The sequence below is a fragment of the Strigops habroptila genome, chromosome 8, assembly GCF_004027225.2.
Source record: "Strigops habroptila isolate Jane chromosome 8, bStrHab1.2.pri, whole genome shotgun sequence".
Classification (NCBI taxonomy): domain Eukaryota; kingdom Metazoa; phylum Chordata; class Aves; order Psittaciformes; family Psittacidae; genus Strigops; species Strigops habroptila.
In genome coordinates, this window is record NC_044284.2 from 41,832,130 (window position 1) to 41,844,637 (window position 12,508).

The window sequence follows — 12,508 nt, forward strand, 5'->3', positions numbered from 1 at the left end:
AGGGATACAGGCAAAGCACCATAAAGAAAGCCGTAGCCACTTACAAGGGTTGTCCTTATAAAGCAGATGAAGGCAGAGCTTTATCTTGTCATTGTTACAAGTGTGGACAGACAGACCTGGCTGTAGAAAGTGGGTCCTGTGAGAAGTGCCACATGGTGGCAGTCCTCATGGGCATATCTCTGGTTGCTTTTCCTCACCTGTCTGCCCACAGGGTGCTGCAGCATTCAGTGGATGTGACAGAGGAGGACCGCGGGCCCAGCCGCAGCAACCGCATGGAGATGTCCATTTTTTATGTCGTCTATTTTGTGGTCTTCCCTTTCTTCTTTGTCAACATTTTTGTGGCTCTCATCATCATTACATTCCAAGAGCAGGGAGACAAAATGATGGAGGAGTGCAGTCTGGAGAAGAATGAGGTATGGTCTGGGGAGGGGGTAAAGGGGACGTTTCTGTGGGGTTTCTGCAGTTTGGGAGCTTGGAGCTCCCTAGATGTTGAAAAGGTATAAGAAACACGTGAGCCACCTGCCTGCCTAGCCCATGAAGGAAAGAAGTGTGGCAGCCACCGTCCCCCATGTTACCATTGGCCAGGGTCTGATGCACATTGTTTTATTCCAGAGGGCCTGTATTGACTTTGCCATCAGTGCCAAGCCCCTCACGCGGTACATGCCCCAGAACCGGCACACCTTCCAGTACCGGGTCTGGCACTTTGTGGTCTCCCCATCCTTCGAGTACACCATCATGGCCATGATAGCATTGAACACTGTGGTGCTGATGATGAAGGTGAGCTGGTCAGAGTGAGCCTGTCCTGTCTGGGGCAGTGGGGAAAAGGAGGATGGGACTGGAGGGTATTTTGGTTGTTTCTAGGAGATGTTTTGAGACAGAGTATAAGCATATATTCCTTGGCATAGTCACTTGAAACTCCATATGCCCCAAACTGGAGGCAAGATGTTCCCTAAATGAGATGACCCAAACAATATGGACTTCCTAACTACTGCAGAAAGATCTGGGTTTACTCCATGCTTCCTTCTGAGAAGGAGTGGCAGCTAGCCTGGGAGAGGTGTGGAGAGGGGAAGGATGAGATGGTCTTTAGGCAAGGAATATATGTGGTCCATCACAGGCCTTCCCTCGGACAGTCTAGCTAAGAGGCTGGCGGGCCTCCTCCTGGCTAGCAATGTCTCTCTCTTTCCATCAGTACTACTCTGCTCCATACACCTATGAGCTGGCCCTGAAGTACCTGAACATCGCATTCACCATGGTGTTCTCCTTAGAGTGTGTCCTCAAGATCATAGCTTTCGGCTTCCTGGTGAGTGGCTGCTCCTGTTCTTGATGAGGGTGCTAATGTGGACTTTGGCAGCACATAGATCACAGAGGGAAGGTGTTTATAACGTGGGGTTGTTGCTATTTATTTTGGGGCCCAGCCTGAGAGCTGCTTTTAGGTTGGAATCACTTTTTTGGTTCTCATTAAATTTCTCACTGCTGGATGCTGGTGCCATTGCTTTGCTTTTTGCCTTGTTTCTGCGGTACTCTAGTGCCTGGACCCAGAATACGTTCTGTGCAGCTGCCCTGCTAAAGCCAACTGCTGCTGCAATCATGCTGGTGGCTGCAATCCCTTGACCCCAGGAGCCATGAGATGCTACTTCATTGCTGTCCTTGGGCTGTATCAATTGGACCAGACCTGACCAGCAGTTAGACCTCCCTGCTTCATTCAGTCCTCAAGTCCCCAGCTGCTCATTTAAGACTTGAAGCCATGGACTGCCTTTTCCTCAGCTACTCTTTGCTGCTTATAAGCAACTGTTGGATTTGCTTTGCTATGTTTTCTTTCCTGTTTGTAACCCATACTGGGAAGTGAGGTCCACTAGGAGGAGGGTTTCTAGTTCCTTGCTCCTAGCAGCACCAGCCATGGTGAAGTCTGGTCTTGCACCAGCTGCTGCAAAACCAGCAGAAGCTGAGGTGGGTCTGGGTGCCCATGAAGAGCAGGGCAAAGCAGCCTCATGGCTGTGAGGGTCAGCTTGATGAGCTGTTGCAGCCTGACCAGGGCTGGCTGTAGCTGCTTTTCCCACTCCTTTTCACCGGGGTGACCTGTTGGATGTGTGAGTCATCTCCCAGGAGAACATGCTCGCTGCAGACACTCTCAGGTCTGCCACCATCTCAGACGCAGGAAGGTGCTCCAGACTGTGGTGGCATACAAATGGGCAGCCAACTCTCTGCTGCTGCTGCTGTTGTCCATGAGCAGCCTTGGTCTGTGGCCCAGCATCCTTCAGACTTGCCATCCCCAAGCTCAAATCTATGTTCCCTCTTTCCTTCCTTCTGCAGAATTATTTCCGGGACACCTGGAACATCTTTGACTTCATCACTGTCATTGGCAGCATTACAGAGATCATCCTCACAGACACCAAGGTGAAGCAGGGGCTGGGAGCAGCGGGGTGTACTTCTGCAGGGTGAGGGGCTCCCACCTCCTTCTGACTTTCTCATCTCCTCCCAGCTGGTGAACACCAGCAGCTTCAACATGAGCTTCCTGAAGCTCTTCCGGGCTGCTCGGCTCATCAAGCTGCTGCGCCAGGGTTACACCATCCGCATCCTACTCTGGACATTTGTGCAGTCCTTCAAGGTAAGTCACATGTGGCCTGGTCTCAACCCAGGCCACAGTGCTGAGGTGCTGCTCCCAAATGTAGGCTGTTCCCAAGGTCTTGATGGCTTGCTGGCTTGTAGGAGAGATGGATCAGCACAGCTTACCTCCTCACTGTGCTTTTTGTACTCCTCTGGAGCTGGACCTGTGCTAAATGAGATCACTCATCTGCTTCTCTTGCAGGCCCTCCCCTACGTCTGCCTCTTGATTGCCATGCTTTTCTTCATCTATGCGATCATTGGGATGCAGGTGAGCACAGATATCTCAGTGCACATCCCTCTGGTGCAGGCAGGCTGGACCAGCGTGTCCTCAGCCTTGTGCCTGCCTGTAGCTTCACTTGGTCACTGTGTCCAGGAAGGTCCTGAGGGTGGAACAGCTTGTCTGGGAGCTGCAGAGCCACATGCCCTGGAGGAGCTGCCACAGGCTTGTTCAGTCAAGTTCCACAGCTACTTCACAACTCATACCCTTGGAGATGTGATCTTGGAGACTCAGCTGGGCATCCTGTGTTGCAGCTGCTTGCAAATTTCCACCCCTTCATCTAGAAATTAATCTCTATTTCCAACTCCCCAGGAGCCCCCAGAGATTGATTTCATGCCTGAGGGACCTAGTGAGCAGCATTCTGCTTTTCCCATCCAAATGGCTGGATCACGGCAGTGGCCTCTGCAGCCCACCATCCACCTTGTCCCTCTGCGCAGGGTTTATGTCATAGCCATGCCACTGATGGTCTTCTTGGGCTCCTTTGCTTAGGGACCCATGATGACCTACTAGGTGGTGGGAGGTCAGCAGAGCATGGGAAGACGTAAGCTTTCCAGGCACCAGCTGGTAAATAAGAAGCACGTGAGCTAAAACCCTCAGCTCCACACGTGCTGTGGGGCTGGCTCAGTTCTGTGATGACTAAATCCCACGCTGAAGATCCGACAAAGCATCTTCAACAACAAGCGCTTGGGATCTGATGCTACCCGATGAGTGAGCTGTTGCAGTACCCAGCACCGTTGCCTGATGTGCACCACGAGGATAGGCAGATTCTGTGGTGGCAGAGTGCAGCACAGTGGAACCCACCCAGGCTGCCTGGCAGTGCTGGTGTTCAGTCTCTTCCACCCCACCTCTCCTGCACTGAGACTCCCGTGGCTGGTTTTGACTGCTCTCATGTCAGCACTGGCTCCAGGTGTTCTCTGTGCTAAACAACCACCGTCTGACTCAGCCCCTTCCCTGCCGGGTGGTAGTATTTGACTTATTTTATTTTTTTTCTTAACACCATTGTGAACAAATCCCCAAGCAGTAAAGTCTGTGGGCGTTATTTGAGCAAAATAGCTGGAGGCAGAAAATATTCTACAATTACACATTCCAAAAAACCTGTACAGGGAAAAAATACTCTGCACTTGGTGTATTTTTAGGTTCACAGAAAGTGAAATAAATATTTAACAGTAATAACAGTACATTTTCCTTATTTGAGGCACTTTATGAACATTTGTTATGTCTTACCATGGCCTTAGCTGTGGGTCATTATTAGGATATTGTCCACATTTGGGGCTTTGTTGCCTCTTTTGGCCCTGGGGATGGTAGTCCCAGGTGTCTGGCTGTCCATGGTGGGTTAGTGGTTGGTCTGTCCCTATCTCACTGAGCCCTTCCCTACCCTGCATTGCTGTGCCCAACCCCAGCATCACAGACCATTTCCCCACTAAGGGAAAAGCTCCCGGGAGGTTCCAGGACCATAACCCAGCACCCACCCAGGGTGGTGCAACTTGTCCCTGCGCCTCCAGCACGCTCAAGACTGACAAGTGCTGTGCAGTGCTCAGATGATGCCCATAACACAGCAGAGGGACAGATGTCGAGCAGTTGGGCTCTGTTGATCCCAGGTCCTCTGTGCCTCTGTTTCCATGGTAGCTTGGCCTCTTGCAGCCTTTGCCGCCCACCACAAATCCCTGCCAAGGAAAGGAGAGTCTCCTCTTTCCCCGATGGCTGCTTGGCACCAGCTCCTCAGTGTGTTGGCTGTGCACCGGTGTGTTTGCTGGGGGGATTGTGCAGAGGGTGGATGTTGACTCCTCGGGGGGCCAGCTGTGCTGAGGACGACGGATGTTGGGCAGGATTGGTCCCTGCCACACAGGGCTGTGTGCCTATGAGGGAGGTGAATGTGCAGCTGCTCTCCCAGCTGATGAGCTTTTGCCCAAAGTGCTGAGCCCTTTTTCTCCCTCATATAGGTTTTTGGCAATATCAAACTAGATGAAGAAAGCCACATTAACCGGCACAACAACTTCCGCAGCTTCCTGGGCTCCCTGATGCTCCTCTTCAGGTAAGCAACCGTAGAAGGCTCCTTTGGTAGCGTTTTTGGATGCAGGTGTGCCAAAAGCGAGGCTGTTTGGTGGAGGTCAGCTTTTGATACTGGAAACCAGCTGGGCAAGTACACAGTTGCAGGAGCTCAGGAACCCCTCCCCCACCACCTCCTCGCCATCCTGCCCCAAAAAGGATATCTGTCTTTCTGGGTTTTGGATTATCTGGCTGAGGGGAGTCAGCCCCATGTCCCTGGAGCTGCACCCTAGCACGGCTGCACTCCTGTGGGTCCAGCTTAATTGCTGCTGACCCAGTGCCTTGCTCCTTTGCATGCCAGAGATGTGTTTAATTTGGGCAGGAGATTGCATAGCTCCTTGTGTGGTTTCTGCCTGGGGCATCCTGCTCTGGCTCCATCTCGTGCCACCACGAGCTGCTGAGCATGGCTGTGTTGGGAACAGGAGTGCCACGGGAGAGGCATGGCAGGAGATCATGCTGTCCTGCCTGGAAGGCAAAGGCTGCGAGCCAGACACGACAGCAACGTCTGGGCAGAATGAGAATGAGCGCTGTGGCACTGACCTGGCTTATGTTTACTTCGTCTCCTTCATTTTCTTCTGCTCTTTCCTGGTGAGTTCCTCCCCTTGAGATAAGGGTCCCCCTCATCAACTCCTGAACCTGCACCCAGAGTCATCTTCCCACAATCAACTCTTCCTTCCCTCTCCCCTCCTCTGCTCCCTCTCCCCTCACTTCCCTTTCTTTCTGCCTTTTTCCTTTTCACTCAGATGCTCAACCTGTTCGTGGCAGTCATCATGGACAATTTTGAATACCTGACTCGGGATTCCTCTATCCTGGGACCTCACCATCTAGATGAGTTTGTCCGGATCTGGGCAGAGTATGACAGAGCAGCATGGTATGTAGTCAGCTCCTTCTCTCCTGAGCAGCCTCTTAGAGCTGGTTTTAAAAGGGCGTCTCTGTGTTCTACTACTGGAAACCAGCTGCAATGCCTGGGATGGTCAGGGAAGAGCTGCTCTCGCTTGTGGTCTTTACAAGGGGAGCACCTGGTTCCTACAGCGCCTGGTGGCAGAGGTGTCTTGGATAATGTTCACGATTTTGCAATAGTGTTTATCCTGAGTGCTGGAGGTTCCTGCTCTTCCTCTCCTCCCAGCTGCCTTCCCAGTCCCTGTGCACCAGCTGGGTGCCTCTGCTCTGAGACCAGTTCCATCACTTGGTCCCCAACACCCACAGCTCCCCATCAGAGCAGGGCTGAGCGTGGCTTGTTTTCAGCCCTGACGACCTTGTTTAGAGCATGGTTGGGTTTGGGGAATTGTGTTTCCATGTTGGCCAGCCTGCTCGCCCCTCTAGAGATGAGTTGAGTTTGTTTCATGCCTTTGCTGATAAGGACTTCAGGAAACAGGGCTCCCATTTGCAGGCAGCAGCCTTTTCCCAGCAATGGGACAGGTTTATAGCAGCCGTACATACCCTGGGTGGCCAGGCTTTGGCTCTGCTTCTGCTGCTGCTGCAGAGAACTTGCTCTCCGTTACGCCTCCCAAGATGGCCTGGAGCATTCCTAAGGCAGTGTGGAGCCCTTGGCAACTTTAGGAACACATATGCCCTCCACTCAGTCCCAGAACTTTTATGGCCCCTTCCTCCCTCCTGCAGCCCAGAGACAGCCTCTGGAGCCATGACCCACTACCGCTGTGCTGAGGAGCACAAGCTATCTAAGCTTGAGAGCTCTTGGCAGCCACACGCACTCCCTTTGGAGACTCTTCGCCTCCACTGCTAATGTCCTGCACCTCAAGAGACCAGCTCCAGCCAAGATATTTTTTTTTTCATGCCTAATATCAGCAGGTCCTGGCACAGTTTCCTCCACCATTTGTGTCCAACCCTGTGCAGCGCAGTGCTGGCCAGGTTCCTCCCTGCGTGGCCTCCTCCAGCACTCTTGCTGCTGTGCAAGGCCTCCATGGGCAGATGGGTTTGCTTGTTAGTGGGTGAATATGCCCTGTGCAAGGGGGAGAGGTCAGCATGGGTGAGTAGATGTCCTGATGGACAACTAGAGAAAGGAGAGGAGGTGAGAGCAGCGAAACACCCAGCTGCTCCATGTGGTGTGTTTCACCTGCAGTTTTTGGGAAGGATTTCTTCACACCATGTACTTCATTCACACTCACCCCCGACATTGGTGGCCTGGGTCTCCAGGACAGTCAGTCTGAAAACATGCTTGACCTGTTCTATTGATGCCATGCACCCTTCTGGTTTCTGAGCAAGCCATGCACTTTTGTCATGATATGTAGCCAGTGGTTAGGGGATGTGCACAGGAACTCGTGGTGCTGGGCCCTTGGGGCCAGCGCTAGCTCCAGTTGCTGGATGAGAAATGGGTAAGTACATCCGAATGCATCCCTCTACCTGAATTGGGCAGCAGTTCTGTATTCTGACACCTGGACCATCACATGAAGGTCTCACAAGGAGACTGCCCAATACCAAGGAGGCTCAGGATGGGTGTTAGCCAGCTCGTTGGGTTAGCTTTGGCCAGTGATGGAGAGGGGATGGGAGAAGAGCAAGGAGACACCAGAGGCAAAGGTGCCTGGTAGACAGGAATGCTCTTCTTTGTCTCCTCACGTGATTTCCCTCCAAGCTTGTCTGAGGATGCCCAGGAGGCTGCAGCATGCTGCACCTCAGCACTTCCACCCCACATGGTCCTGCTTCCCAAAGGGCTTTGATCTGGAGCAGAGTGGGGAGCAGAGCATCCGACAGTCCCTGCACGGTCCTGCCAGCTCTCCGCCTTGACTGCTTTGTTATTTCAGCTGGTGCAGGAGGGATACGGGTTGTATCCTGCGATGATTGCACCCTGCTCTGGGGAGATGTGCTTCTGTGGGCCAGAGAAGGGGTGTGTGTATGGGAGGGTTTGCTTCCAATAATGTGTACCCTTGGCAGAGCATGATCTGGTGGTCAGAGCACAGGACTGGACCGTGAGAGACCTAGGTGCTAGTGCCACAGCCACTGCTCACCAGCTGGTCACATTATGTCTCCCCGTGTCAGGTTCCCCAGATACTGGAGATACAAGTGGCTCAGCTGCCAATCTCCTTGGGTCCCTGTGAGGACCAGAGAGCTGGCCAAGCAAGGGCAGGTTTTCTGGTGGTGTGGTAGGACACAACTCCACCAAAAGGGCTTGTGGTGACTAGAACCAAACCAAGTGACAAGATCACCCCATCTAAAATCCCAGCCCTCCTCCTACCAGGTGTATGCAGCCAGGGGCACAATGAGAAAGGGTGATGGGGTGGTGTTCACCACCAAAAATTGTCCGTCTCCACAGGGTCAAGATGGGTCAGTGTGAGGATGTATGAGCTGACTCATAGTGGAGAAGGCAGCAGCTGATGCTCACAGCTTTCCCCTCTCTGGATCTGACTGAACCAGAAGGAGAAGAGCCATGGACCCCCCAGGGTCTTGCCCCACAGATGGCCCCAGCAACCCCTGGTTAAGCTTTCCATCCTCCCCTCCACCCTCTCAGTGTCCTATTAACCCACCTGTGCTTCCTTTGCAGCGGCAGGATCCCGTATAAGGATATGTACAAATTAGTACGGGTGATCTCGCCTCCTCTGGGCCTAGGAGAGAACTGCCCCTACAGGGTGGCGTGCAAGGTTTGCCTCCCAGTCCTCTGCCACAACCTGGCCACGGGACGCACCATCCACCCCTCCTTTCCCCCTGCTCCACCACCACCGCGCCTCCTGAGGGAACCCTGATGTTGCTTTCCTTCGAGTTTAAAGAGGTCCGCGGCCTCCCAGAGCCAGCAGCTGTCCCCCTCAAGGGGAGGCATGAGTGGGGCCAGGGGGGCTCAGAGCCTCCCGGGGTGGGTTTCAACAAATTGCGTCCCCCAGCCAGCCCCTTTCCCCAGCTCCATCAGCACAGAGAGCCCCGAAGGGTGCCAGGCCAAATGCCACCATCCCTGCTTGGTTTTTCAAAGTACTGTCACGTGGAAGCAGGAGTTTGGGGGGGGGGAGGGGACTTAGATGTGCTTTGCTCCTGGTTGAGGAAAGGGAGAAGCAAAGGCAGGAGGATGTTGGGGACTTTGTCATTGTTTTAGAGAGTGAGGACTGGGGGGAGGCCAGGGTGACTCCTCTCCCTGAGGGACACTGTGCAGTACCCAAGAGACTCTTCCTCAAGTGCGGCACTTGGAGGACATATAACCATGTCTCTGGGGAACAGGACTCTTGCCAGCCTTGTCCTTAGCTTGTCAGACCTGCTTGGGAGGTGATGGCACCTGGGCACATTTCTGGAGCCTAACAGGTCCTCTCCCCCTGCATGAGCCAAGCTGCTGGCTGTGGCTGCACAGCAGTGACTTGGTCTCCTTGCGTCTCTCTGATTTGCACGTTTGGTTTGTTGGGTTTTTTTAATTTTATTTTGGGGTAACTGTTGGGCAAAATCCTGTGACTGCTGCCTTCTCTGAAGTGCCATAACACCTATGTCTGTGTCTGTGGCATGAAAGGACCAACCACAAAGCTCGTTCTTCTGCTTCCCTCACAGCATCTGAGGACATGTTCAAGGGAAGCTCAGATGCACCCAGCTCTTAATCTTGGCTCTACAAAGGAATAGGGTTCCTTGGTGTGGCATGGTGTAACCACCACATCCTTCTTGCCATATCAGAAATGCTTCTTTCAGTCAGCATCCCTAGAATGGGTCTGTCTCCCTCCACAGCTGGAGGGATGTGGGGATGATGCGCACATTTGAAATCTTGAAGTAGACCACCAGAAGTAAAGCCGAGCAAGACAAGGTCTGGATTCTTGGTCATCTCATTAATGAAGAGGTATTTACGGATAGGAGAATTCTTGCAAGAATCTCAGATGACTCATCCGTTCAAGGAGGGGCTCCCTGCAGTCTTTCCACTTCTGTCTGTTGCATCTCTGGCAAAGGATGGTGTCTTTGCTGAGGACACTTGCTCAGGTCCCTGCAGACAGGGGACACCTTCAGGGAGAATTGCTGGTCTTTTCAATTGACAACATGGCTTCACTGGCAAACACTACTCTCCTAAGCTGGATCACCTGGTGCTCAGAAGGATACCTGTAGTTCTTCCTGGGAAGAGGGGGCTCTATCGGACTCTTTCTGCTGACTCTGTGGGATGGACAGAGCAGTGAAGGTGGACAAGGAAGGGGAAGTGCAGGCAGAGAGAGTGAGACCAGCTTCTTCTGTCATGTCCCTATCTCTTCTTTGTGTTACCTCGTTTTTCTCCTCCCTGTGCATTGGGTACTTCAAGGACATGAGAGATTTTCAGGGATTCCTACTGCCCTGGAACAGTTCCCAAAAGGCAACTGTCGTGGTTTAAGCCCAGCCAGTAACTCAGAACCACGCAGCCGCTCGCTCACTCCTAACCTTCTTCCTCCCCCCACTCCTGGAGGGATGGGGAGGAGAATTGGAAGAATGTAAATCCCATGAGTTGAGGTAAGAACAGTCCAGTAACTAAGGTATAATACAAAACCACTACTGCTACCACCAATAACAATAATGATAAGAGAAATAACAAGGGGAGAGAATACAATTGCTCACCACGCGCCGACCGATACCCAGCCCGACCCGAGCAGTGATCTGGGCCTTCCGGGTAACTCCCCCCAGTTTATATACTGGACATGACGTGCCATGGTATGGAATACCCCTTTGGCCAGTTTGGGTCAGGTGTCCTGTCTCTGCTTCCTCCCGGCTTCCCCTCCTCCCTGGCAGAGCATGAGACTGAGAAAGTCCTTGGTTGGAGTAAACATTACTTAGCAACAACTAAAACCATCCATGTTACTAGCATTGTTCCCAGGCTGAAAGTCAAAAACACAGCACTGCACCAGTGACTAAGAACGAGAAAAAATGACTGCTACTGCTGAACCCAGGACATGAAGCAAGAAAACCCATGTGGTTGTTGCATCTTACCACCATGGTCCAGATCCCAAAATGCCAACCCAACCTGCTCACCTTTCTGTTTGGTGAGCCTGCCCTGCACATCACAGTGCACAAGTTTCACCTCCCTGGAACCCACACCCCATCCATGCGACAATGATTTGCAGAAACAACCACAGATGGGTTTATGTAGTGGTGGAGAGCCTGCTCTGGAAGAGATGGGTCTTGGGCAAGTTCAGGATGCAGCACAGTGGTACAGCATGGTATGGAAGCATACCCCCTAGGCCATCCTCAGGTGGGCTAACAAAGGGGCATTGATGCAGGAAGACTTCCCTTGGAAGTTCAGCAAGCTCTGTCCTTATGCTGGGAGAGCAGGTCTTGTAACCACATCTTTCTGGGACTGTCCTGGCAGCCTGCTCCACTTCTTGGGGATATCTCTGCCTTTCTTCACCCCTTCTGCTTCTAGCAGTCATGCAAAAGTGAGCCAAGGCATCACTTTTGTCCCTGAAAAGTAGCCCTTGAGATGGTCGTGGGTCAGGTGAATGCTCCACAGACATTGACATCTCTGTGGACATCACCTATTCCTGAATCAAGTCTCACATCACTTGCTATTCTGATGCTCTTAACAGCCTTGTATGGCACAGTACTTATTTCCTAACCACAGGAGGACCACATGTGTCCCCCAGATTTCCTCCTGCATCATTCACAGGGTCCTCTCAGAGTACCAGGATCGAGCCATTAGTGCCTGGTGGTTTTACAGGCCACCCTGGGCCATAGCCACAGGTCATATCTTTGCCCAGGCACAAGACAGATGATCAGCTCTCCCATCAAGGATGTGCCTATGCTTGGATCAGCTCTTGGGAGCCATCCTGTTCAGATGAATGACATTCCATGTGCCTGCATGTGCTTTGCTTCATGGGGATGTGGTTTCTGGTCACTGCTGTGCTGCTCAAAATGCTTTAAGATCTCTGCTCTGAGAAGCAGCAATGTGTGCAACCCATGTGTGAGAACAACACAGTTCTTGTGTGGTCCTTCTTGGTTACTGATGCAAACTCTTCCTTTCACAGGAATCCATTCCTTCTTCATTGTGTGGAGAATCTCAGTATGAAAGACAGTGTCTGATGTGGGCTGGGTATGCTAAAAAACCCCCTTGCTAGGAAGGGTGTGTGGAAGATCACTGTCTTGCTTCCTTTTTGCACGAGGTTCATGTATAAAGATTTTGAAGTCATCTTCTCCCCTTCAGACACCCTGAGTTGATGCACATCCAGCTCTGCCAAGATGCTGCTTACAGACTCTTAACCTAGATATTTCTTCTTGATCATCCCACTTGATATTCTCTAGTATTGTTATCAATCCCCTTTCCAACCCATTTAGGGGTCTCTGGTCTCAAAGGGGATAGCTTGCCCAGCCTTTGTACCTGCACCCCAGACAGCTCTCGTTGTGGTCATCACTGTGTTCACACTCAAAATGTCAGGACTTATCTTGGTGGGGGACCTCTTTGGCTGGGGGTCTGCTTCAAAACAGTGGTACCCTTTGAGGAGATATGTTCTCCCCTTTCCACGCCTGTCTGAGTACATGGGTAGGGAAGATTCCAAGATCCCATGGGGAGTGCCTAATGTTTTGGCAGCCACCCCAGATGAAACGGGTTCCTCTCCAGCAGCATCCTCGCAGCCCAGCTCTCAGGATTGATGCCTTTGCTGTTGTGAGGTTGCCCTTGCCCATTAACCATGCTGAACACTGCAGTGCAGGACA

At 52.3% G+C, this 12,508-nt stretch overlaps 1 protein-coding gene across 8 annotated transcripts in view; it reads left to right on the forward strand.

Moving 5' to 3' along the window:
- The window catches only part of CACNA1E (calcium voltage-gated channel subunit alpha1 E), a 141,546-nt gene that overhangs the window by 114,905 nt on the left and 14,133 nt on the right, over positions 1 to 12,508 (forward strand). For 6 of the 8 annotated variants that reach the window (XM_030495458.1, XM_030495463.1, XM_030495460.1 and 3 more), the window contains 9 exons: positions 212 to 413; positions 613 to 777; positions 1,190 to 1,300; positions 2,311 to 2,394; positions 2,480 to 2,605; positions 2,807 to 2,872; positions 4,822 to 4,913; positions 5,350 to 5,515; positions 5,671 to 5,798. In XM_030495458.1, the coding sequence (XP_030351318.1) occupies positions 212 to 413; positions 613 to 777; positions 1,190 to 1,300; positions 2,311 to 2,394; positions 2,480 to 2,605; positions 2,807 to 2,872; positions 4,822 to 4,913; positions 5,350 to 5,515; positions 5,671 to 5,798 (1,140 nt within the window). Of the gene's footprint in view, positions 1 to 211; positions 414 to 612; positions 778 to 1,189; positions 1,301 to 2,310; positions 2,395 to 2,479; positions 2,606 to 2,806; positions 2,873 to 4,821; positions 4,914 to 5,349; positions 5,516 to 5,670; positions 5,799 to 8,423; positions 10,230 to 12,508 lie in introns of those variants that run through there. The other 2 variants (XM_030495465.1, XM_030495466.1) reach the window with 1 other exon arrangement.